This window comes from Gallinula chloropus (genome assembly GCF_964237585.1).
Source record: "Gallinula chloropus genome assembly, chromosome: 17".
Lineage (NCBI taxonomy): Eukaryota > Metazoa > Chordata > Aves > Gruiformes > Rallidae > Gallinula > Gallinula chloropus.
Genome location: NC_140102.1, coordinates 11,342,283 through 11,365,626, shown reverse-complemented (window position 1 = coordinate 11,365,626; position 23,344 = coordinate 11,342,283). Strand labels below are relative to the sequence as shown.

General features: G+C 46.2%; 1 protein-coding gene across 1 annotated transcript; it reads right to left on the bottom strand.

The window, feature by feature from the left end:
* Positions 1-152: 152 nt before the first annotated feature.
* EIF4ENIF1 (eukaryotic translation initiation factor 4E nuclear import factor 1) lies at positions 153-22,392 on the bottom strand. Its single transcript, XM_084272114.1, has 19 exons — positions 22,324-22,392; positions 21,629-21,752; positions 18,340-18,413; positions 17,434-17,561; positions 16,144-16,430; positions 15,331-15,532; positions 13,930-14,105; positions 11,407-11,542; positions 10,905-11,084; positions 8,586-8,815; positions 7,345-7,416; positions 6,788-6,971; positions 6,239-6,318; positions 5,746-5,885; positions 5,502-5,586; positions 4,354-4,486; positions 2,850-3,188; positions 2,487-2,651; positions 153-2,043 (listed from the first exon to the last, which is right to left on the bottom strand). The coding sequence occupies exons 2-19, from the start codon at positions 21,722-21,724 to the stop codon at positions 1,802-1,804; spliced, it is 2,949 nt and encodes a 982-aa protein (XP_084128240.1). The 5' UTR covers positions 21,725-21,752; positions 22,324-22,392; the 3' UTR covers positions 153-1,801.
* Positions 22,393-23,344: the final 952 nt, after the last annotated feature.

Below are 23,344 nucleotides of genomic sequence, written 5' to 3'. Positions count from 1 at the left end.
CATTGCTTCAGGGAGGCCAGTTGCCTTCAGAGCAGACTGCTCTCCCCCACACTGAAGAGAAGTTGAAAGTACCTGTAGGTAACTTCAGCATACACAAGAGTTGATCAATATTCTGACAAGAGTTGAGTTCAAGAGCAGTTGATACAGACAGCTGGTAGAATCAACTTTATTTACAGAATGTTACTGGGAAAGTGTCAAGTTAAAAAAAGTACGAAAACAGTCTTACAAGGACCAGCTGGTGATTGCATGTTTTACACAGATTGTTGCAGGAACAACCACTAGAAGACCCTCAGCAGATTCCACATTGGAGATCTCCGCTTGCTATTTCTGTACAACACTGTCTCTGCTGGACTGCAACAAACCCACCACAGCATGCTGGCAATTGTTACCATACAGTCAAGTGATTTTTGTTTTTTCTGCTGCTGGTTTTGCATTCAGTGAGACTTAAGAAAGAGCAAGTCTGTGAGAAATGTGGGTTTGCTTTCACCTTTTTAAAAAGAGCACAACGGCCTAAGCTAGAGAGAGGACATGACAGCAGTACTAGACTCGACACGAGTGAGGAAGTGAAGTGAGGAACCATGCAGCCAAAGGATGGAAGAGAACACTGCTCAGGAAAGTGAAACAGGCTTAAAAGGAACATAGTATTTTAAAACCAAATATACACAGTAAGATCACAAAACTACCCCCATCCTCCCCCTTTCAAGCCACAGAACAAGACTCCAAAGGCAAGTTTCACAGTAACTGCATCAGCAGACACACTAGATCAGGGACAGTTCTTGGGACTCCCTTCCATAGAGAACCGAAGGCAGCACAGAACGTACCACAGCTATGACTGAGGAGTTGAAGGGTGAGGATTCAAAGGCTCCATTTTGATGACCTCCAGTAACTGGTTGGGAAAGACTAAAACAAGGAAAATACTGCAGCTAAACAGGGACCAGCACCAGCCCTTCTGAAAGAGCTGTGACTGGGAGGTACGTACAGTCTCTTTGCTTATGGCAGACTGAAGATCTGGCTTTACCGCTTCTGTACCAGGTCCAATCCTCAGGGCTGTTTGAAGACTACAACCAACTTATCTGATGGCAAGCGCCTTACACACAAGGAATCAGACCTTTGTTATACAGACAGCAAGATGTGGGCTTTTTACTTTGACACTTTAGCTACACTGAGTGCACAGTACGTGACAGAAGGATGTGAGAGGGAGACCTAGAAGAGATGAGCAGCGAGAAAAGGCAAAGCAACTTTATCCTGTTCACTCACACTTAGGATATGCAACTTTAATCTTAAAGAAAGTCCCACACGTACAATGGAGAAATATCCAAACCATAGGCACAACTAAAGCTCAACTTACCAGCTACTCTTATGTACAGCTGTATAGATTCAAAAAGGCTATTCTATGTGTGTGTATATACAAAAGATTATTTATACACAAGTCTGTACACAAGGGTCTATACATTTAGTTTTCTGCAGGAGGAATCCATAGCTGCTACCTCTACACTAGAGAATATCAGCACTTCATTCACATATCATACAAAAACAAAAAATAGACACTTCCAGGATTAAACTGGCTTTGTCTTGCATCTAAATTTCTTCAGGCTTCACTATTCAAGCCATAATGGATCCTTTAGTCTTGATGCAGACATGAGACCAGGACAGGTGCCATGTGCTTTAGTCTCTCAAAAAGAAATTTTGCACAGAGTGCTAAAAATAAAAGCCAAAAAAACCCAAACAGAGGTGAAGTCCTGACTATGGACATCTTAATCCAGTCTAAAGAATTGTGAGCGTCCCACCCAGTGGTCACTGTTCACTGCCGGTATTCCAGTTCATCTACGCTGATGACTTTGGAGGGCATGGAAGGGAGAGGCTGCTGCAAGACATCTGAACCAAACCATTTTGCAAGGCCAATGGGAGAGCCACTTCTCTGGCTGGGGCGATGGTCAAGCTGTGTGTGCCCATGAGATAATCCAGTCCGAGACAGCACATTCTGAGGGGTTGTTTGTGCACCAGCGGGTGATCCCTGCGCTCCTGTGCCTGTGAAATGTAGAGCTGTTAGAGGTGCAGGAACATGTGCAACTGACAGATCTGCCCTACAGCAACCACCTGATCAGGCATGTGAGCTGAATGCAGCCTTTCCTTATCCTATCAGCCCTGGAAAATCCAGACCCTGCATGTTGATTCGCTTGCTAGTGCTCCATACTGGAAGATCAGCATGAGACAGTATTTTGAGATACACAGGTGGCCTCTCACACAGCAAGGAAGGAAAGACTGTACCCATGCTGCAACAGGCAGCTAGAGACACAGATCCTGAAACAGAACATGTCCAAGTGAAGTGTTCTAACACCCACACAAGAGTAGTGATCACGGACACCTAAATCACCAGAGCAGCTTCCTGTTAGCCCAGTGTGCTGACACAGGCCAACAAGTACAGCACCCACAGCAGGCTGGTCGGGGTTCTCAAACTCACACTCCCACTTTACATTGTAGCCTACCTGATCGTTGTAGTTGTTGTTGCATCATTGCTAGCTGCAAAGGTGTCCCAGAGCGTGGATTTAAGATGTGATGGCTGGCTGTTGGTAGCGGGTAGAAAGGTTGGCCAAGGATGGGAGCAGATATTCCCTGCAAGTGAGACAGGTCCATTCCAGGAGGAAGCATACCTGTTGAACAAGAGTGAGGCAACTTCTTACCTAATAAGCATAAAGAGCTGAAAGCAAAACCAACATTTATATATTTAGATGGGTTGGAATTTATTGCCTGGTTTTAAATAAGCATCACCAGTAAGGAGCATCAGTCTGTACTCTTAACACAGTCAGTCCTATACAGACCATGCATTAAAGGAAAGATGTATGGATTACCTGCTTGCAGGAGCGGAAGATGCTGCGGATGAACCCCCTGTGCCAGCATTCTCTGGACCAATCCTGGGTGCAGTTGATGAGCAGGTCGTACAATTGGTACATGGGGAACAAGGGGTACTTGATGAACAGGACGAAGAAAAGGGCCTCCTGGGACTGGGGAGGCCATTGTAGGAGTCTTTCTACCAGCTGATTTAGGCCTGTAGTCTTGCTCTTTGGTGCAACGATTTGCTTGGGTAAGAGGTGTGGAACATGCAGAGCGTTGCAGTGCAGGTAGTTTGGTACCTAAGGTGGGCAAAGGTTCTTGATCTGCATTCTCCAGAGAACTAGACAGTAGGTTATCTGTAGCTAGAATTGAATACAACTATTATCGTCCACAGCTAGAGGTTACGCTAATGAGAGTTAAAGCTAATAACTGGATTTGACAGCCAGATTCCAGGACTAGCTGAACTTTAGTCATATACATACTTAATAGTAAGCATCTATCTTTCCTGGATGCTTTTAGCCAAATTATTTCAAAACAGTAACGAGAAGGAATATGTTCCACAGAAATCCCTTGGCAGCAAGCTTAAATCAGGTCAGATCAACACTAACTCCACTTTGCATTTTTATTTCTCCTTTCTTAGACATTTTGAACTGGCAGCATGGATGAGTCAGTCCCAAAGGAGACAGGAGGTACAAGGGAGCCACCATAGACAAGATAATTTAAAGTTGGAGCTGTGCCAGCCATCTAGCCCAAAGTGTTTTCTCAGTTTAGATGTGTCTGGGGGTTCAGGGAAGCCTTCCATGTCTGACATAGCTTAGCAAGACTTGGAACAGAAAAACACCTCAAGAAGCTGCTTCCACAGACCATCTAGATCAATTAAAACAAGGCCTACAATATCTTGAGTCATCTGCTACCAGTTGAGATAGCAGGAGTAGTTGGGAGTGCTAAAAAGAAAGCTATCACAGGAACTGCAAGCCACCAGTATCAAAGTACAGTGTCACAGCAATGAGGTATGTCAGTCTTGCTGGGCAGGCAACTGGTATTGAGCATTTCCTTTTAATAGCCACTCTCACCAGTCAGGGTGACAAAACACTTCCTCAACCTGCTACATTTGAGAGCACTTAATTGGTCTCAGCTCTGATTGTTCAGTTACAGTGTCTCAAGAGGACCAGTAGTTCCTTCTATTCAATTAGTGGAGTAGAGCGACACAGAGCATTATTGTTAATATGTTGATTCATGAAGACCAGTCAAAGACACAGTTCTGGCCCAGGCCTCAGTGTTACTATTGCTCCCACACTGTCAGATAAGGAAGAGACAGGGTTAAACCCAGCAGGCTAGAAGACTTGGAAGTTCATCCCCCCTCCATAGTGCTAACCCTTCCTCTTATTATAGGCTCATGTCTACACCCCATTTGTACCCACAAAGGGGGAATGTCTAAAGTTAGCCTGGGCATATTATATGCTGCAGCTCTTTGATTTTATTCCATATCTCATGGGTGTTATTTTCAAGCCATTACAATACCTTCATTTGGTCTCTGATTTTCATCTTTACCATCACCAACTTTCATTTTCCCAGACACTGGCTCCTCTTTGCTTTTCTCCTTGCTCTCATACATCTTGCGAATCACCGAGGTAGGTGTAAAGGAAGGAGACAGCTGCAGAGAACACAGTAAGCAGCAATGCCTTACTCAGTGCAGATTATTTAGGCCACACTATCTCAGCTGTGGGTGGACACCAATTCCAGCACATCCTTTCCATTTCGAGCTCTCAAATCCATGTGCCCATGATTTCACTTCACCTCATTTCATAACTTTATTCTGTAGTTTAAGCACTTCTGTGCCTTTCACAGAAGTCTATTACCTTTGTTAAAGCCAGCAGATGTTCTTAAAGTTGAGTGGACCTTAGCAGGCTTTAAACAAAATAGATGAGCTGTATTAAGTCACAGCTGTTGGTTCAGAACAGGAGCTCAACAGCAGCTCCTACAGAGTGCTCACCTGCATTAACTCAGGGCTCTTGGACAGGCAATGAACAATTGCTACATTCATATTTTGTCCCCCTAAGTTACAGCACCAGTGGAAGCCACTCACATTTGGTATACAAACAGAAGTACTTGCTTGATTTAGCAGCTGATAGTCTGCTAGTCCTGAGCTGCAAGCAAGTACTCAACTGATTAAGTAGAAAGTTTAGATCAAAGCAACAGCCTACATAGCACTGAGGGCAGCGAGGCAACAGCTTGGCTTTGAGACTGTTTATTTTCAGAGATGCTAGAGCTCCTAGGTAGTATTTCAACCTACAGACACTTCAGTCAGTATCCAAAGAGCAATGTTCTCTGAAATGGCTAATGGCCTTCAGCACTCATCTTCCAAAAACTTAAGTACCAAATTACGAGGGCCTGAGTTTTCTGTTACCTTTTTGGTTTCAGAAGACCAGGTCAAGGTTAATATTAATGGTGCTTCTTTGTTTTTAGCTAAGACAGGGGTCAGAAAAGGCTCTTTTACAAAGTGAAGACAGAGTTAAGAATGAAGCCTAATTCATTCCTGCATCACGTGGCCAGCAACACAACAGGAATATGACTGAACAACTCTGCAGCCTCCCTTTTTCCCCACCAATTGCAGCTGCTGTAGTCCAGTCCCTGCAGACAGGTACAGCTGTTACACATGCAGTACTGACCATGCTCGTAACCGACGCTGCCGGGGCTGGGGAAGACGCACTCCCTCTGTGTCCTGGCGCAGGTGATTTAGCCACTCGCTGCTGCCTGTTAAGGGACAGGGGGTCAGTAAGAAGCAGCTCTACTCTTGGCACAGAAGGCCAAGAGCCAATATAAGATTGAGTCACAGTTATCAATTTCTAGTGAAAGACACATTCAAAAATCAGCTGACAGCACAGCCCTTTGATTTTGCAGCCAGACACTCACCTGGTTCTGTAGCCATCTCTGCCTTTGTCCATTTGTGGTTTACCAAAGCCATGCTGATAGAAATTTGCTGCTTGTATGGCTAACTCATGGGGTAATGTGAGTCCCTCCAGGGCAGCTTGCTGTATTTCCAAGGGGCTCATCTGATGTAGAGTGGTAAAAAAACCAAAACAAAACCACAAGTCACAACTTGTACAGGTTTAAGATAAAGATTTACTGCTATGGCTAGTAATGTCTTTGCAAAGTGTCTGCCCACTAACAGCCATCTGCATTTTGATAGACCACAGAAGCTTCAAAGTCTTGTACTTGAGGTACTCTATGATGGATCCAATCACAATGAAGTTGAAACTGTGCTAAGTTAGGCTTGGATCCTCACACTCAGAGTGCCCTTAATTCAGCTGAAGCATCAGAACAGGCAAGTGTGTGTTTCCACAAGTTTGCTCTGGACCACATGGTAAGAGACAGACACACATTAAGCAAAAGCATTTCATCTAACCTGGGCACCAACTGGACTCATGGGCTTCCTTACACCTGGAAAGGGATCACCAAGCAGCTGCTGAGAACCTTGTCCAAAACCTAAAGAACATTCAACAGTTACTTTTAAATGAACTACATTGCTTTCAATATTCACAGTGTACGCCCCCAAGTTAAACAATTCTACATGGAATTGAGGTTTCCTTGTGAAGACTCTCAGCTCAACCCTTAAGCCTACACAGAGCTTTGTCTCTTCCTAGTCACCAGGCTGCAGGAAGGCTACCAGTACTGCTTTGCAACACAAATGGCCTATTAGTCCCTGAACACTGATTTTTATACAGTATGAGTGTATCTCTCCACACCAGACTTTACTGTGAAGTGTAGTTGATCCATCACAAACTTCTACATTTTCTGGAGACTAATATCAGAGACTAGAAAATAGAGACATCTTGGAGACAAGAGGCAGACACTGATCTAGCTGCCCACCAAGTGCCAGGAAGTTCTTATTCTCCTGTAAAGCAGTCTATAAAAGGAACTCAAGTCATAAAAGCTGTTCTGCAGCCAGGCTCACCAATGGGTGAAGATATCCTGTGGCGCAGGTAATCAGCAGAGGCAGCTCGAGTTGGAAACACTGGTGGAATAGGTGGAGAAGGTGCTCTTTGTGTCAGTAGAGAGGGTGCAGGTTCCAAACCACCTATCAGGCCACTTAAGACATTCGATGAAGCTGGTCTGGTAATGGGTGGACCAAGAAGTTCCTAAGAATAAGTAATGAAAGAATGTTGAGAAGACAATGCAATTTATACAAATGAGCTCATTTTACTATGCTACAGGATACACTATTTATAGCAAGGTAGAGACAAGGAGGACTTGTGTAACTAGATATGCCAATTTAGGACAGCCCTTACAAGCAGGCACTTCAGCCAGACTTTTTATGTTCAAGTTGTCATCATGGGAAATGGCACGACAAGTTTGTAAGCAAGCTGTACTAGGGAATAGTTCTTTCTTCTATAGGGAGCCATGTCTGACTACTGACCTCATAATTGCCTTAAAGGTCGTGTTGTCAAATCATGTTTGTTTTCCCATTGGGGATATGATTTTAGGCACTTCCCCCCACCCAAAACGAAATACCTGCAGAATATTCTTTGATAGGGGCTGGCCTGGCATCTCTGAAGGTGACATCAAATGGCTCTCAAGGCTCTGCTAAGGAAACAAAACCGCTGTAAATTCAACGTAGATACAACAAACAGACTCATTAAGGCATGACCCATGTTTGTCTGACAGAAATGATTTCTCACATTCTCTTGGAACCATAGTTTACACAACCAGCAAATGTGATTCAAGCAAAGGGCTGAGCTGGCTCACCGATCTTACCAGCGACAAATCACCTAGTGCTAGATTGCAAATAGGTAGCTCAGTGTGCCTTATTCAAGTCTGAGCAAGATATATTGATTTATATAATTGCATAAAGTGGAGATGAAGCATTGGGCTAAGTGGTCAGCTGCAGCTATGCACAAACTGAACAGTGTTCTTCTATTTGAGAAATTATTTAGGCTATTCTTCTCTGCACCAAAATTCATGTTAGCCTGCAAACTTCAGACAAATTTACATTCTTCACTATCTTTTAGTCAAGTGGGATGAGACAAAGTCCTTGGGTATGGTTCAGCAGGAAAAAACACCTGCTTTGAACTTGCTCAGTTCTTAGAAATACTTTATGGTGCCAGTAGTTATCAACAGCTTCTCAGCCAAACATACTGTTTAAGCAGTTAGTGGCCAGATGAAATTTCATACTACAGTCTCTCCCAGTCTAAAGCTTCATATCATCTGTTGTTTAATATGACTCTTTCAGCCAACAAGCATTTAGGTTTTAGTACAAATTACTTTAAAATACAACTAAAAATATTAGATTATGCACTCACTTCTATTAAAAGAAGTCACCTGAAACTCAGGCATCTTTACTAAGTGTTAATTGTACCCATACTACAACCATTTTAGTAGAGATGCCTTCTAGTATCAGCACTGAGGCAGCCAAACTAACACTAACAAGCCTTCCCCAGAGTGGATTGATGCCTGCAAAACACAGGCAGCATGTTTTCTACACAGGGATTTGGTTTTATTAAGTAAGGTTCAGATAGTGCCCAACATTCTTCTGTGCTTGAACTTAAGCTAAGCAAAACATCCTGTGTAGTAGGAGATACACCTCCCTTGCTTTCCCTTTGAAGCAGCAACATTCTAGGTGTATGCCTGCAGTTAGTATCATGCTGCTGTACCCAACACTCAAGCTTTGACTACCAGAAGGGTCATGCAGGGAGTTTCTGCTTTGTTCCCCATGTTTTGGCACAGTTCAGGAGAGCCAGGTGTCTGCTACTTACATTGACTTTGGGCTGTGAAGGTAGGGTCCCACTTGCCTTCATGCTGCTGACTAGTTTGTTAAATGCAGTCATATCTCCATCTTTCTTGATCTGTCTGGAGCCAGCAACATTCAGTGCTTCCTCCATTTGCTCAGCCATAAATGGAGTAGCAATTTTTCCCTCCTGATCCACTTTCAAGCCTTTTAGACCAGCTTCAACTTCTTCCACTGAAAGTACAACTCCTGAATGTGCTGAGAAACACAGGAGAAACACTGGTCAACCACCCTTTGCTGTTCACAAATGAGCTCCTAATTCTCGTGCAGGTGTTGAATACAAGTTGTCTGAAAACAGGGAACAGCTGAAAAACTTATCTCCTGATATCCACACCAGCTGTCAAACCCCATCTGAGCTGTGCTTAGGTTATATTCTAATAACCAAAGCAGGAGCATTGCCATGCTCTGCTACAGGCATGAATGACTCCACAAGAACCTGATCAGGTTTCAGCTGATAAGTACTCACTAGTTTTCACATATCTGCAAGACATGTCATCACTACATTTTACAACTTCACCTGCTCTTAACAGAGAATAAATCACCCAACAACCAAGTTTGTTCTTTTTCAAGTCAAAAAACTTCCATTTGTGTTATACTCCAGGAGATCAGAGTGTTACAGCCACAGGGTGCACAACAAACTGCCTGAAGCTACCCTAAGCAGAGACAATACATACCTGGAAAGTTTAGAAACGTTGGTGACTTGGTTGCACATTTAGTTTGGTGTGCACCAAGTTAAGGAGATTTTTTTTTTGCTCAGAAATTAAAGGCCCTGTAGAAAGGCTTCATGGGCACAACCAGAACAAGTTATGGATGTTAAGCAGTACTTTTTTCCTATGTATACATGTATAAAAGTCTACTGATGCCCAACATCAAGGCTAGACATGCTTTATGGATCAGCTGACACACATCACAAGGTATGACGCCTTAAGAGAGAAGGAAGAGGAGACAGGAGCATGCCATGGGTTGCTGCAGCAGATGTTGGCCTAAAATAGTAAGATTTACGAGGAATTTGGGCAAGAATGCGTAGAAAAGAAACAATGATGCAGACATGCAGTATGGAACACAAGGAAAAGCATGATGTTGTTGGAGAGGGATTGACCTGAAAACGCCACACCACCTGAGAAACACTCAGTGTTCATGGGAGTAGAGAACCCACATCAGGCACTTTGAGTGAATGGAAGATTCCCCACCACATTTTGTTCCTTCATTCTTGATTTGTGAGGATCAAAGTTTTAAAAGCTTTTAGCTGGAAAGTCAGACTATGCAGAACACAGGAAGACTTTTAGTTCTACTTAAGTCAAATTAAGGAAAAAGTTCTCCCCTTTAGCTGATGCTCCCTGCTCCCATTCTGGATGCTTGAGAATACCTGCAGTGCTTGGATGCTCTCCTGCTTTGCACAAATCAGTGACCTTACTTTTTGTTCAGCCCAGTTTACATGGCAATACATGCTGCTTGCCAAAGAGAAGCCAATTTGGAATTAGACCTCGATGTTTCAAAGAGCACATGCGTTGTGTACCCTCCATGCACACTACCTGCCCAAACATGCAAGTCCCTAACTTGGAGATGCCTTTGAACATTCAGTTTGGAGTCAGCCCTGAACTCTGTTTAGAGCAGCTAATGCTTGCAAGAGTGACTGCTAACAGACTAAGTCCTCTGGAATCCCACAAGTCTCGCCAAGTTAGGAACAGATTTGTCTTAGTTACACTATGTTGTAGGCTCAGTGTTGACTATTTAATTCATGCACTGAACAGTGAGCAGACCACTACATTTCAAGTGCAAGTCTTAAGCTCAAGCTCACAGTATGCACTTGAAAAAATACTGACATCCTTAAGCCACTGTTGATCTCTTCTGATACTGACACTGAACAGATCAACGTGATCCACTATAGATCCTTGCATCAATGGCTTGCATTAACTTTTGGTAAAGCCAGAGTTCAAATGCCACAGTTTCAGACCTGACATTACCAGTCTCCAGTATGAAAAGCTTATGCAAATGCCACAGACAAAGCTGGAAACTCAGTTCCAGATTTGCATCGTATTAGCTTATGATTATTATTGGCCTGTAAAGCTGTCTGATAGAGTCCTGATGTCATCCTGTGATGAGGATGAAAAGAATCAATGATGATATTGACACAACAGATCTGCTGAATACTGGGGTTTCAATGGTGTGAGTGAACCTATAGTCCTTCCTACTCGTGGACTTGGCAGTTGAGGTTTCCAGAATACCAAGCCTCTTGTCTTGAGATACTGCATCACAAGAACTTGACAATATCTGAAGAGGCACTTACTGCTCTCTCTAAGCTTTTCCTTGTTGGCTGAAAGACTTGAGAGAAGAGGTTTTAAGTCCACTTTGGCTTTCTGTAGCATTTCTAGGATGTCCACTTTGTTTTCAGAGTGGTCTTCCAATGGAATGGGAGCAAAGTAGTTTCCAGAGTTCTGGCCAGGGGAGAGAATGGCTTGCTCTAGACCTGAAACAGCAAAACCAGGAGCACTACTACATCAGTTTACCAACCCAATGTCTCCAGATGAACATACACTGGTAACCAACTTCAATAAGTCACTGAAAAGTTATGCCTCACACCCTTGCCCGAGATCAGCTGAAAGTCATCAGGAACATGACAAGAACATAAATAAAAAGAACTTAAAGCTGCTTATTCTAAGAGCTTCCAAAAGAACATCAAGTGCTTAAACTGTGGGAGAGTTCACTATCCTGAAGCCATGGTCTTATTGAATGAGTAGGAAGGGATATGGAAGGATGCTATCTGACCTTGTATTGTCTTATGGTCTTACCTGCTAGCCTCTCCAGTTCCTCATGTGGTGTAGATCTCAAGCTGCTTGACCGACTTCCAGAACGACTAGGATTAGAAAACCACCTGCTGAACCTGCTGGCAGACACTGAACCTTCCCCCAGCACGTCCTCTATCATCTAGATTATGGAAAAAAATACACAGCCTTAACAGAAGCAAGACCAGCAACATTTTTTGAGAAGTTTTACTGCACAACCAAGATTCTTCTGCTACAGACAAGTAGGTGCTGCTCCCAGAGCTGAGAAGCATTAGGCTGCTTTTCTCTGTCCACTATGGCAGCATTTGTATGCTCAGTCAGCATAACCCATCATAAATCTTTTATGTATAGCAAATGTTTGTTCAGAGTAAAACTAGAACCAAAACTGCATAATCAGAACATCCAAAGACCATCAGCTACAGGATTTTAAAGCTGACATGCAAAACCCAGAATCATTTGCCACAAGAATTAAACCAAGTTCCAACAACCACCACCACCAGCCCCAAGGTGTGGAAGGAGCAATCTCATGAGTTGTATTTTCTGCAGTCTTTATTCAATGAAGTTCCAGCACTGGCCAGGGATGGTGCTTGCAGTGAAGTGCAGAGATTGCTCCCTGACTTGTGAATGTCCCACAAAGGCTGGGGGAGGAGGACAGTAGCTAAGGGCTGAGCCATTCTAGGACTGAGAGGAGGGCTACATTTCCAGTCAATGAGCCCATGTCATTGGCCACAGCACTTTCTCCCTCCCTGCAGACCCTGGGGTCACCGACCAGTACTTGACAGAGTTGGTCTGGAGTCACTACAGTCTGTAGCAACTGTTTACTTCTTTGCTAATCATTCCATGTATTTCAAGAACAGCACATCATAAAATTCAACTGAAGTCCTTCCCATCTTGCCAGACTCCCAGTTAAGCACCTGCTCACTGGGCACTGAGGCAGTTTCACCATGCAGTGCATTTGCTTTTAGACAAAAGGAACCACAGCTTTGTTTCTCTGAAAACAAGGGGCAGTCAACACTATTTACAACAGCCAACACAAGATTGCATTGATCCACTTGGTTCTGATTGTTTGAATCTAACAATTTAGAAGAATTCAGCCAGTTATGGCAGGAAGCACCACAAGTCCTCTGTAACACTTGTCACCTGAAACCCACTTGTGACAAGTTGTAACATCTGCCCACTCAAGTTTCATCAGCAGATACTTTGCCTTGTGAAGTCCCTGCTTTTGAAGGGAGTCACTTACTTGCAGACAAACTGAAATCAGATTTTCAGGGTTTTCTGGCACACCATTTACATTTTCTACAGGGAGAACAAACTCTCCATTATGTATTTGTGGAATTACTGGCACTGTGTAAGTGTTTTTAAATGCATGCAGCTTTTACACAAAGACTAGGTCAGGATGCTACTTTTTAAACATGAATGTTTCTGAACTATGTCTCTTTGCTTTCAGAATACTTTAACACATTCACCTTTCTATGCCACTAGGTCTTTTTTTACTCAAATTCTATCTACTAATCAGTTACACCATCTACAACAGCCAAGAAAAGCTTTTCTTCCTAGTGATGGAGAGGCCAGAAGGGACACATCAGCAGTTTAGAAATCAGGCCCATGCTTAGTCAGTACTTGCTGGACCTGCTCATCCCCTTCCTGGGGTGAAGGGGATACAGACCAGCCACAGCTTTCAGACTAAAACCAGTGAGCACCAGCCACCCACAATTACTTCTAGAGATCAGAGGTTCAAGAACTGCACACCACCAACAGCAGTGCCAGAATCCCCATCAAGTCACAGCTGGAAGTAAAACTCCACTAATGGAAGAAATCTGTGGTGCAAGTAGCACTCACTCATCATCATCATCTCCTTACTAGCTCCTAGGTATCAGAAGCATCCCACATGTGACTTGGCCTACACAGTATATCGACTAGTCACATCAATAAGGTCACTTACACATGGTTTGGACTGAATTAATAAGCCACATTTGTTTTTCCAACTTTGTAATACTCCTAAAACAATGATTTAACCACTATAGAGAGGTTTAATAAAGATTCAAACCCTCTCATCCTTACAGTCACATTACTGGTATTGATAGCAATGCAACTACATACCCAGGCAGCTCCAGGCTTACTGCCTCCCAGGAAGCATGCACACACACCTATCTGCTGTGATTCCCAGACTTAGCTGCAGAAGGTTGTTTCCAGCTATATTGGATTTGTACAATGAACCTTCTCTGAACTATCTGTAACACTTCCAAAGATGATCCATCCAGGATGCTGACTGAGTCTTCACTAATGATCAAAAGAAAGGAAAAGTGATCAGTGTGCCTTCTACACTTTCTTTAGAGGTGGAGCCAGTCCCAGGGATAACATTTTAGGGATAACACCAACACTCCAAGAAAACCTCTGCAAATTCATTTCAGGCTTACACACTGCACAAAGCAACTACTGCAAAGCAAGAAGCTTTAACCTTCACTGAATGCATCAGCAGCAAAAATGCTTCTAATGTTATCAGCCTGCCTTTAAAAACCCATCACTCACCGAAGCCAGGCCAGGAACACTTTTATCCAGGTTGAAGAACTCATTGAAGTCAAACTCTCCTGGAGCCGGTTCTTGTAAGACAGCTTCCCGAGGAACTTCTTGATCTGCTGGAGTTTCATTGGCAAGGACAGTTTGCACTTCATCCTCTTCTGCCACTCCACCATTGCATTCTATCCCTTCAAAAGAAATCAAGTGATGGCTGAGTCACTGAACTGGATGATTTCCTGCAGGAATGGTGCTTGAGAGGCTACACATTTGCCCAGGAGTCAGAAGCAGGGGACCAAAGTAACCCAGCCATCTGTGTGATAGCTCATCACTTCTGTTGTGCTGGCTGCAGCCTGCCACAGCAGAAACCAGGGCCCACTAAGCTCTAACACAGAGCTTCTGCAATAAAGGTCATCTACCTCAAGAAGGTAAGAGCTGCCATTGAATCAGGTGCAGCCAACCACATCCTGATCAACCCAGAAGTACACAGATCAGATGTAGTGTCAGTCTAAGCAGAGCTGTTACAATAAGCTACAGCTGCTGGTGGTCCTCCATCAAGAGTCCTTTGGCAGTTCCTGCCTTCTTTTGATCTCCCCCAGCAAGACAACTCCCTGAAAGCTGGTACTTGACAGGAGTTTGCTTAATACTATCAAGACTTGACAGACACTGCTCCTACTCTTTCAGCAGGAGCAAAGCATGTGGCATATTAGACACTTAACAAGCTTGCAGAGGTGCTAAAAAAAAAGGCAAGCTGTGACATAGCTACAAATGGTACTACCTTTCAGTTCAGGGAAAGCACAACTCAACCCAGACAAGTCACTGTCCACCTGTGGAATTTCTAGCACTATGTTGGCATCTTCTCTCTTGCCTCACAGAATTTCTTACTACAGCTTTCACAGTGGAAATAACAGTAGACTTGAAGTCAAATGACTTCAGCAGACAAATCCAGACAGTCTCCAAATTCAGCTTAAAGCTGTATGTATTACTGGCAGCTGGATGTCCAAATCAGTCTACCTACTGCTAGTAATTACTATGAGAAAAAACCCACTTCAAGTACCTCAGAGCATATCTTAGCTTAAACCAACCCTTTAGCAGCCAGCAGGATATAGAAACAGACAAAACACTTCTAACAGCCTACAAATTCCTGATATCATTCAGCATCCATTCAAGGTTTTTCCCAGCCTCTCACTTCTGCCTTTGTTTTGGAAAAACAGCTGTTTATCACTTAAAGGTATTTGCAGTCTGAAAGATCAACTGTGGGCCTTGTCTTGGGCTTCAGGGTGACCAAAAGCCATGGAAGTTTAAAATTCAACACTAACAAACTGCAGTATTCTCTACACTTCCTCAGGTCTCTGACAAGCACCAGCAATATGCTGTCCCAGCAGACAAGCAGAGTCTGTGTCAGGTCTCCATTACCTTCCTTCAGTGAGGCTGTGCGTCGCCTTGTACGTTTTCTCCCTTTGTGATCTTCCTCCAGAATTTTATCATCAAAGCCTGTGAGCTCAATGGTTTCAGACTGACTTGTAGGGCCAGCAGAGAACCACTCAGGTTCCTCTTCAGTGTAAGAGTCATTCCTTCTTCTCTCCCCAAAGACACGTTTGCTGTCACCAAATTCCCTCTGAAGTGGGATATTAAAAACAAACATTAAATACCATTTCATAAGATTCATCTCTGACCACCAAAGCAAATGATAACCTTGCCATACCAGTTCTGGGGGTGATTTCTGGTTTTGATTTTTTGTGTGGTAGGGCTTTTTTAAGATGTAAACACACACTCAGCCAGCTTCTACAGTTTAAAAACTTCACACTGAAGGCCACTGGTGTGCAAGTACCTGTATGCACCCAGTTTTGTATCCTGAGAGGTAGGCTTTATGGTTCTTTTTTAAATGCCTGAAAGCTTCTATTTGCTGAGGTTAAAGCCAATGCTTATTGACAACTGCTAGGTTAAGAATTATGAACAAGCCATCAATCTTATTATCTTGCTATTAAGCCTGCCAGAGGAGAGGCCTGTGAGATACAGAGCATCAGATGCATCCCAGTTCTGCTGTCAGAAGGATCGACAGCTCCTGAAGGTTTTGAAGCAGCGAGCGCCCATGCTTTGAGCCATAAAGGTACTTCAGCCTGCTTGCATGGAACACTCAACTGCTGTGTGCACTTAGCCTGCCCCTGCTTCTAGTGCAGGATGTCCAGCCCCCCTGGTTTAAGGTGCAATCAGGCAGACAGAACCAACCCTGAAGCGCTTGTCTTTGTAGTCCCTCTCGCGGTCTCTGTCTCTGGAGTCCCGGATGTCCTTCTCACCGCCCCGGTGGTCCTTGTCGAAGTTCCGAGAGGAGATGATTCTCCCGCTGCCGATCCGACGGCCACCGATCACCCGGACACCATCGTTCTCCTTCTCCAAGGGGCTCCCTGCCCGGCGTGAGCTGACAGCTGCGGTCACATGGCAGCCACCTCCGAAGCTTCGTCTCTGGGGACTTAAGACTACATCCAAGTCATCTTCTTTCACTCGCTCTCTAGGATCTACAAATCAAAGAGCACACAAAGAGCACTGAGTTTGATGTACATAGGAGCTCCTTATCTGTACAGCAGCTTCCTGTTCCACAGCTCTGCTGCCATCCCAGAGCTTTTTGGGAGAAAAAACAGTCATGGTTTATTTTTGAAGAACTAATCTAGCTGAAACCACAAGAAGCACAGAGGGCAAAAAAGTTTACAGTTAGATATTTAGGAACCATTGCCATCTCCTAGAAAGTACCTGCTCTCCCACTCTAGATCTAAGTACTCAGCCTGGAATTGTAGGGAAATTGTCCCCTGCACTTGCTTTATTACACATGCATTCACCGTCACATAGCAAGCACTGTAGGATATAACTGGCTACCTAAATTTGTTGCTAGAGAGCAGCCAGCAGAAATCAGACTACAGTCAGGGCAACCAAGGTGTCCTTGACACTCATTTCACACAGTCAAACAATTTTCAGGGGACTTTTAGTCTCATTTGCCCCTCACTGCAAGACAGACATTGAGGTCCTGGAGCATGTCCAGAGAAGGGCAACCAGGCTGGTGAAGTGGCTGGAGAGCAAGCCTTACAAGGGACAGCTGAGGAATCTGGGGTTGATTAGCCTAGTGAACAGGAGGCTGAGGGGAGACCTTACTGCCACCTACAATTACCTAAGAGTGCAGACATATGGGTGTTGGTCCCTTCACCCACGTGACAAGTGACAGGACAAGGAGGAATGGACTCAAGCTGTGCCAGGGCAGGTTTAGATTAGACATTAGGAAAAAATTCTTCACTGAAAGAGTTATTGGGCATTGGAACAGGCTGCCCAGTGAGGGGGTGGAGTCACCAAACCCAGATGTATTTAAAAGATGGGTAGATGAGGTGCTCAGGGATATGGTTTAGTAGAGGACAGGTATGGCTGGACTCAATCTCAAAGGTCTTTTCCAACCTAGTGATTATGTGACACCCCAAAGCAAAAGTTTTGCCAACAATGTACAGTTTTGAGCCTGTGCCATGAGAACACACTTACCTACTATCCTACGCATAAGGGAAGTCCGATCTGAATCCAAATCTTTTTTAAAGCTTTCCACTGGTGAAGTTCTTCCTGAACTTGGATATAAAGATGCATGCCACTTCTCTGGATCCCAGACACCATCACTATGAAAATAAAATTGCAGGACTGTTTACTCCTTGTAGCCTAATAAATAATTCACAGTACGGCTGCAGTACCAAGAGCTTGCTGACCAGCAATCTGTACAAGTGCAACATCTGTCCTACCCAAACTTCCACATATTTGCTGTACTATACTTTACCTCATAACATGGTATTCTAGATCCTTTCTGTAATGGGAAGGAAGTGTAATACCCAGCATCAGATATTAAAAATCATCTGTGAACTTTGCCTGGTACACTGAAAAATAGCTTAAGCCAATCCAACACCACTGTTCTTATACATTCAAAAAGATTTACCTCATACCTGTACAATAAATTAATCTGGAGAGTGAAGATACAGCTGTTTGGCAAACTTAGAAACCAAAGCCAAGAGCACTCTCACCATTTTTAAATGAGGCACACCGTGAACGTGGGAGAGTAATCCATCAAGCAAGTCAGCTTGTTGCAACATGACCTAGCCAGGCTGTGCTATACAGCCACCTATACTCCTGGCAGTTTCTCCTGCAAGTCAGTAAACCCTGGGTTGTGGAAAGCTATTTTTTTTTTTCTGGATCTCATCATCTTTGTTCAAAGCACAAAATTCCTAGTTAGAGTATTAAGCCTTTCCTAGTAGATTAGTATTCCTGTAAACACTGTCACACAGCAAGCTCTGGAGCTTGTACATGTTGATACAGCATAAGCATACTTCTTTGCTAAGAGCTTTTTGCTATTTAACCTTTTGTTTTGCAAGAAATGCATATAGTTTTGTATAATCAAGAAAATACCTGTCATATTTTTCAGAGAGACAAGAAGGTCTTTGCTTAGAGTAGGGACGCTCTTTAATATCCAGCAGTTCCTCCTAGAGAAAGCAAGAAGTTAGTTCCAGTTTTCACCCAGGCAAGATTCAAGTGACCCAAATTATCTATTCCAGACTGCCTCTTCAACTTACTGCTTTGACAACTCAAGTTTCCCAATACATTTATTGATTTCCTGAGAAACAGTGCAGTGAAAAGTTGACATCAGACAGCAAGGGGGTTTTTTTCTAGTTCTTTCTACCAGTGGCCACTGACCAAACACTTGTCTGAAGAACTAAGGCTCACCAGGCCAGGTGTTATCACCTGAAAGGCTGTTCACATCACACACATTTACCTATCCATTTCCCTGGACAGTTCAACTCAGAAGCAAGACAGATGTCATTGGTATCATAGCAAGTTCTCAAGATGGAATCAGAATTGCCATGTTTAGTGCTATACAAGATTCAGCAGGTGAAACAGCATTACCACAGCATCAGTTAAGGTAGGTCTGGAAATTCCAGACAAGCTTGCCACTGACCACCCCCAATTCCAAGACATTTAAACATACATTACACAATTACCCACTCTACCCTCAGTGCTGAAGTTGCTTAGTTCTCCCACTTCCTACCAGCTTTCAGAGTCCTTAGTTCACCACTGCACACCCCTGAGCAGTTAGTCATGGGAGGGAGACATTCACTCCACAGTCTCACTGCAGTTTGCCACATTTCAAAAAGCATCATTAATGGTGTGATCATCAGTGGTTTGAATCACCACTACAGTGGCTGCAGTGAAGATGCATCTTTCTAATTAAACTTACTCATTCTCCCTAGATTACTCTTCCTTAGTCTCCATCACTCCCCACAGTACTGAATCGATTCAGGACTCCTCAGAAATCAGCAGAAAAACAGAAGGGATCCTAGTAGCAGACACCACACATCAGCCAGACTGCAGGAGGCAATCTCTTTACCTTTCTCCCAAGAATACAGTATCCTCTAGAGCTTTTACATCATTATCCCTGAGTGATTAAAATCAGTTCATCAGCTATGTGAGCCTGATACTTCAGAGTTTTCAGATGGCAGCTCAGTAGCTGGACAAAGCCTTAATATGGGCAGACACACACATATCTCCAAGCATAACCCTGTACTACAACTCTTCAACAAAAGGAGTTCCATAAAGGGAGGGAGCCTGGCCTCTCTGCCCACAGCTTCCCAAAATAAACTTTGATCTATGAGGAACATGGGTGCTGTAACACTACCATAGCCTGATGCAGATCTCACAAGTATGAGCAGGACTGTCCATCACCAGACCTGAGTGTTTTGCTGGACATGAGAGGGAGTCCAGAGACTCTCAATCAGATCCTACTGCAATTTGTCCACTGAAGTGAGGAAAATGTGAATTGTTTCTTGGCTCTCACTCATTAACTGTGTGCCCTTGGAGCAAGTGCTTCCAACAAGCTAGAAAAAAAAAAAGATACAGCTGGGGCTACGCAGCACTCAGAAGAGAGGAGATTAACACTGGCCCTTCCAGAGTGTGTGTTTATGTGTTTTTAAATTCACACCACTAACACTTTTAAGTGTGTTTAGCTGTCATTAAACAGTTTTATTCAGGCAGTTCAGAAAGATTCATAGCATGAGCCAATTGTTTTCCTGCTAGTAGTAAATTAATGTAACTGCTAGAGGAAATCAGTCCCCTCTCCAAATGGGCAGCACATGCCCCGAAACAATGTTCCTCCCATCCCTAATTAGTAGAAAATTAGAACATGTGAAAATGGCTTACAATGTTGATTACATGAGCACCTCACACCACAGCTTTAAGATGCTACTTGTGAAAAAGAAACAACACACAGATGATGTAAAATACTTCAACACAGATTGATTTCTGGCATTTCTTGACTTTAGACTGCCTTGGAAACCAAGAGATAAACAAGACCAGATGCTTTCTGGCACTAGGTCTGCAACTTTACCCTGAACAGAAACTGCAAGGAACTGAATTAACAGAAGTGAAGCACCAGTTTCAGTGTACAGCCACCACCAGGACTGGCTGAATATTGCCCCAAAAAGCAAGAGCTGCATTCAGTTACTACTCAAGAGGAGCTGGGCAAGACTGAGCAAGTATAGATAACACCTTCCCAACAGCAGAAGTTTAACAACAGCTCCTCTCCTTCACTTCAGAGTTCCCTGAATAACAAGGTCTGAACAGTGGTACACTTTGCATTTAGGTTAAGCCTACATCTTGGATTAGAAGGCAAGAGAGAATTAGGAAGCCACACTATTCCCACGTAAGTCTTGCCAGTTCTGAAGTACGTGGCTCATTGTTGATGTTCAGTTAGAATAAGCTAGCCCTGCTATCTCAGCAGAACAGAGCCACAGTGATAAGTTTTTTCTTTAAAAAAACAACCTACTAGGAACCTAACAGCTCATAATTCCTCCAGCAAGATAACACAGTCATCAACAGTACACGGTCTCCTTCTGTTCCACGGGCTGGGCCACTTGTGAAGTAGCTCAATAGATTTCCACAAAGCAAGGACCACCTGTTCCCCCAGCTTTCAGCAACTGGGAGAATCAGCCACTGCTCTAGACTTTTCCTAAACACATTTCAGCAGCAATACCAAAACACCAAACAAGTTCTGAGCCTGAAACACCACAGCATAGCAGATCAAACTCAGTGAGCACTGAAGGAATCTTTGTGAGTTATTTAGCTATTATTCTTCCACTCACACACAGATTTAGGTATCACAGCTACACAAAAGCACTTACATTCAAGTTTTAACACTGGTTGGATTCCTAGTGCTTAGGCTTCCTGCAGCCAAATGTGAGCAATTTCAAGTTTACAGAAGGTATCTCAGTAAACACCTTAAAGCTCCTGATAAGATCTGTCATGCTGCATGTCCCAAGGAAGTGGCATCCACTCTAAGGAAACATTTTGGTCAACTGCTTAAGGGAACATGGCTGGAAGTGGAGCTAGAACTGCAAAGGCAAGAGCTTGAGAAAGCTGGTAGAACAACATACTTCAGCCTCTCTCATAATCGCTCCAGCACATGCTGTGAGATGCTCAAGTATTAAAATAAGGCGGTGGGAATCAGAAGTGTATCGAGGACACGATTGCACAGCTGCACCACATTTAACCTGTTAGAGGATTTCACACCACCCAGCAAGTCCTAATGCAGGCAGAGGCTTCCCAGCCTCCACCTCACTGCTCCCCAACAGCCTCCACCTCCCACCCCGCTGCCGGGAGCGGCGGCTCCGCGCAGAGCTCTCCGAGGAGAGGGGAGAGCACCAACCTTTGTGTAACGATGTGGGTATTTGGCTGTGACTCTGTTCAACTCCGGGAAGGCATCACCGTTTTCCGTTTCTGGCATGCCCCCTCTTTTATCCATGGTTCCTCCGAAGCCTTTGACCGCGGACCTGAGCAGAACAAAACGGAGCCGTCAGATTCCAGGCAGGCGTTCCTGGCGGGGGCACTTTCCTCCCAGCCCAGAACTATTTAGAGCTTCGCTACAGCCGAGAGAGAGACGCATTCCCCGGCCGCGCCTCTCCCCAACTTGCGGCTTCCCCCGCCCCAGCTGAGGGGCTCTGGCTGCAATACCGAGCCCGCTCCCGGAGCCCCGCCGGACCCGCCCCGCGCCCCCGAGCAGCAGCCCGGCTCCGAAGCCGCTTTGCCACAACAAAGATCCCCCCGCGGGCACGACCGGGAGGAGAGGTGGCGAGCGCCGGGGCCGAGGCGAGCGCGGCGGCCGCCGGGACACCCAACCCCCCCCCCCCCCCCGCCACCACCACCCCGGCCCCGCGGCGCCCGGAGGGGACGGGCGCACCTCTCGCGGGGGCAGCGCGGCCCGCCGCGCGGCCGAGGCCCCGTCCCAAAGCACGGGGGCCGAGCTGGGGGGGAGGACGGCGGCGGAGCAGGTGACTCAGCGGATCCTCACCTGCGCCGGCGGCCCGGCCGCTCCCAGCCCCGCTCCCGCTCGGTCGCACTCACCGCGCCGGCGGCGGGTCTCCCGACGGCGCTCCACCGAAGGCCTTTACTGCCGCCCGCGGCGTTTCCTGCTCCCGGCCACCGGCTCCGCTTCGCCCCTACCCGCCCGCCCCCCTCCCCCCCCCGGCGGCGCCCCGCGCTCGCTCCCCCCTTCCGCGCCACACGCGCCCCGGGCCGGCGCCGTCCCCCGCCCGCCTCCGCTCGTGCGGCTGCGGCTCCGGCCCCCTCCGCGCTGGCTCGCGCGCCCTCTCCCTATTCGCCCGACTCTGTCTCTCCTCAGCCGCCGTAACCGGGGCCTTCCGCCGCCCGCCCCGCACCCATTTAATGGCCCGCGCGCAGGCGCGGCGGCGGGCGCGCGCACCGGGGCTCCCCCGCGCGACGCCTGACTGGAAAAGGAAGGCAGGCAGGCAGGCAGGCAGGCGGGCGGGCGGCGGCGGGGCCGCGCTCCGGCGCTGTCCGGCCACGCGTTCCCGCGCCGGGTTTAGGCCGTCCAGCCGTTCACCTCACCTTGCGAGCGCCGCGGTGGGTGAGGAAAGGCTCGGGGCGTACCGAGAGCTCTCAGGCAGTCTCGGCGGGCAGCCCCGCGGGGGCGGTGTCCGACGGGAGCAGCGGCGGCGGGACGTGGTGCGCGCCATGTGCCGGGCGGCAGCGGGGCCGGGGCCGACTCCGCGGCGGGCGGGGGACGCGTCGCCGCAAGGCCGCGGCTGCGGGGCAGGCGCGGGCCGAAAGAAGGGCGGGGAGCGGCGGGGCGAGCGCGACCCCCTCGGTGCTTCGCGCCGAGCGTGACGTCTGCGGTCATGGCGGGCGGCGCGGCCGGCAGCGTCGTTAGCGCGCTCGTCGGGCTCTCCGCCGCCTCGTACCGCACGCTGGCACGAAGTCATTCGCGGGCCCGGGGAGGTCTCCTCGGCAGCTCCTGCCAGCAGCCGAGGGCCTTCGCCTTCCCGCCGTGAGCGGCCCTTCCCCCGCGGGACGTGAGGGGGGGTCCGACAGGCCCGTCCTCCGCCGCCCAGGCCGGCCCTCGGCC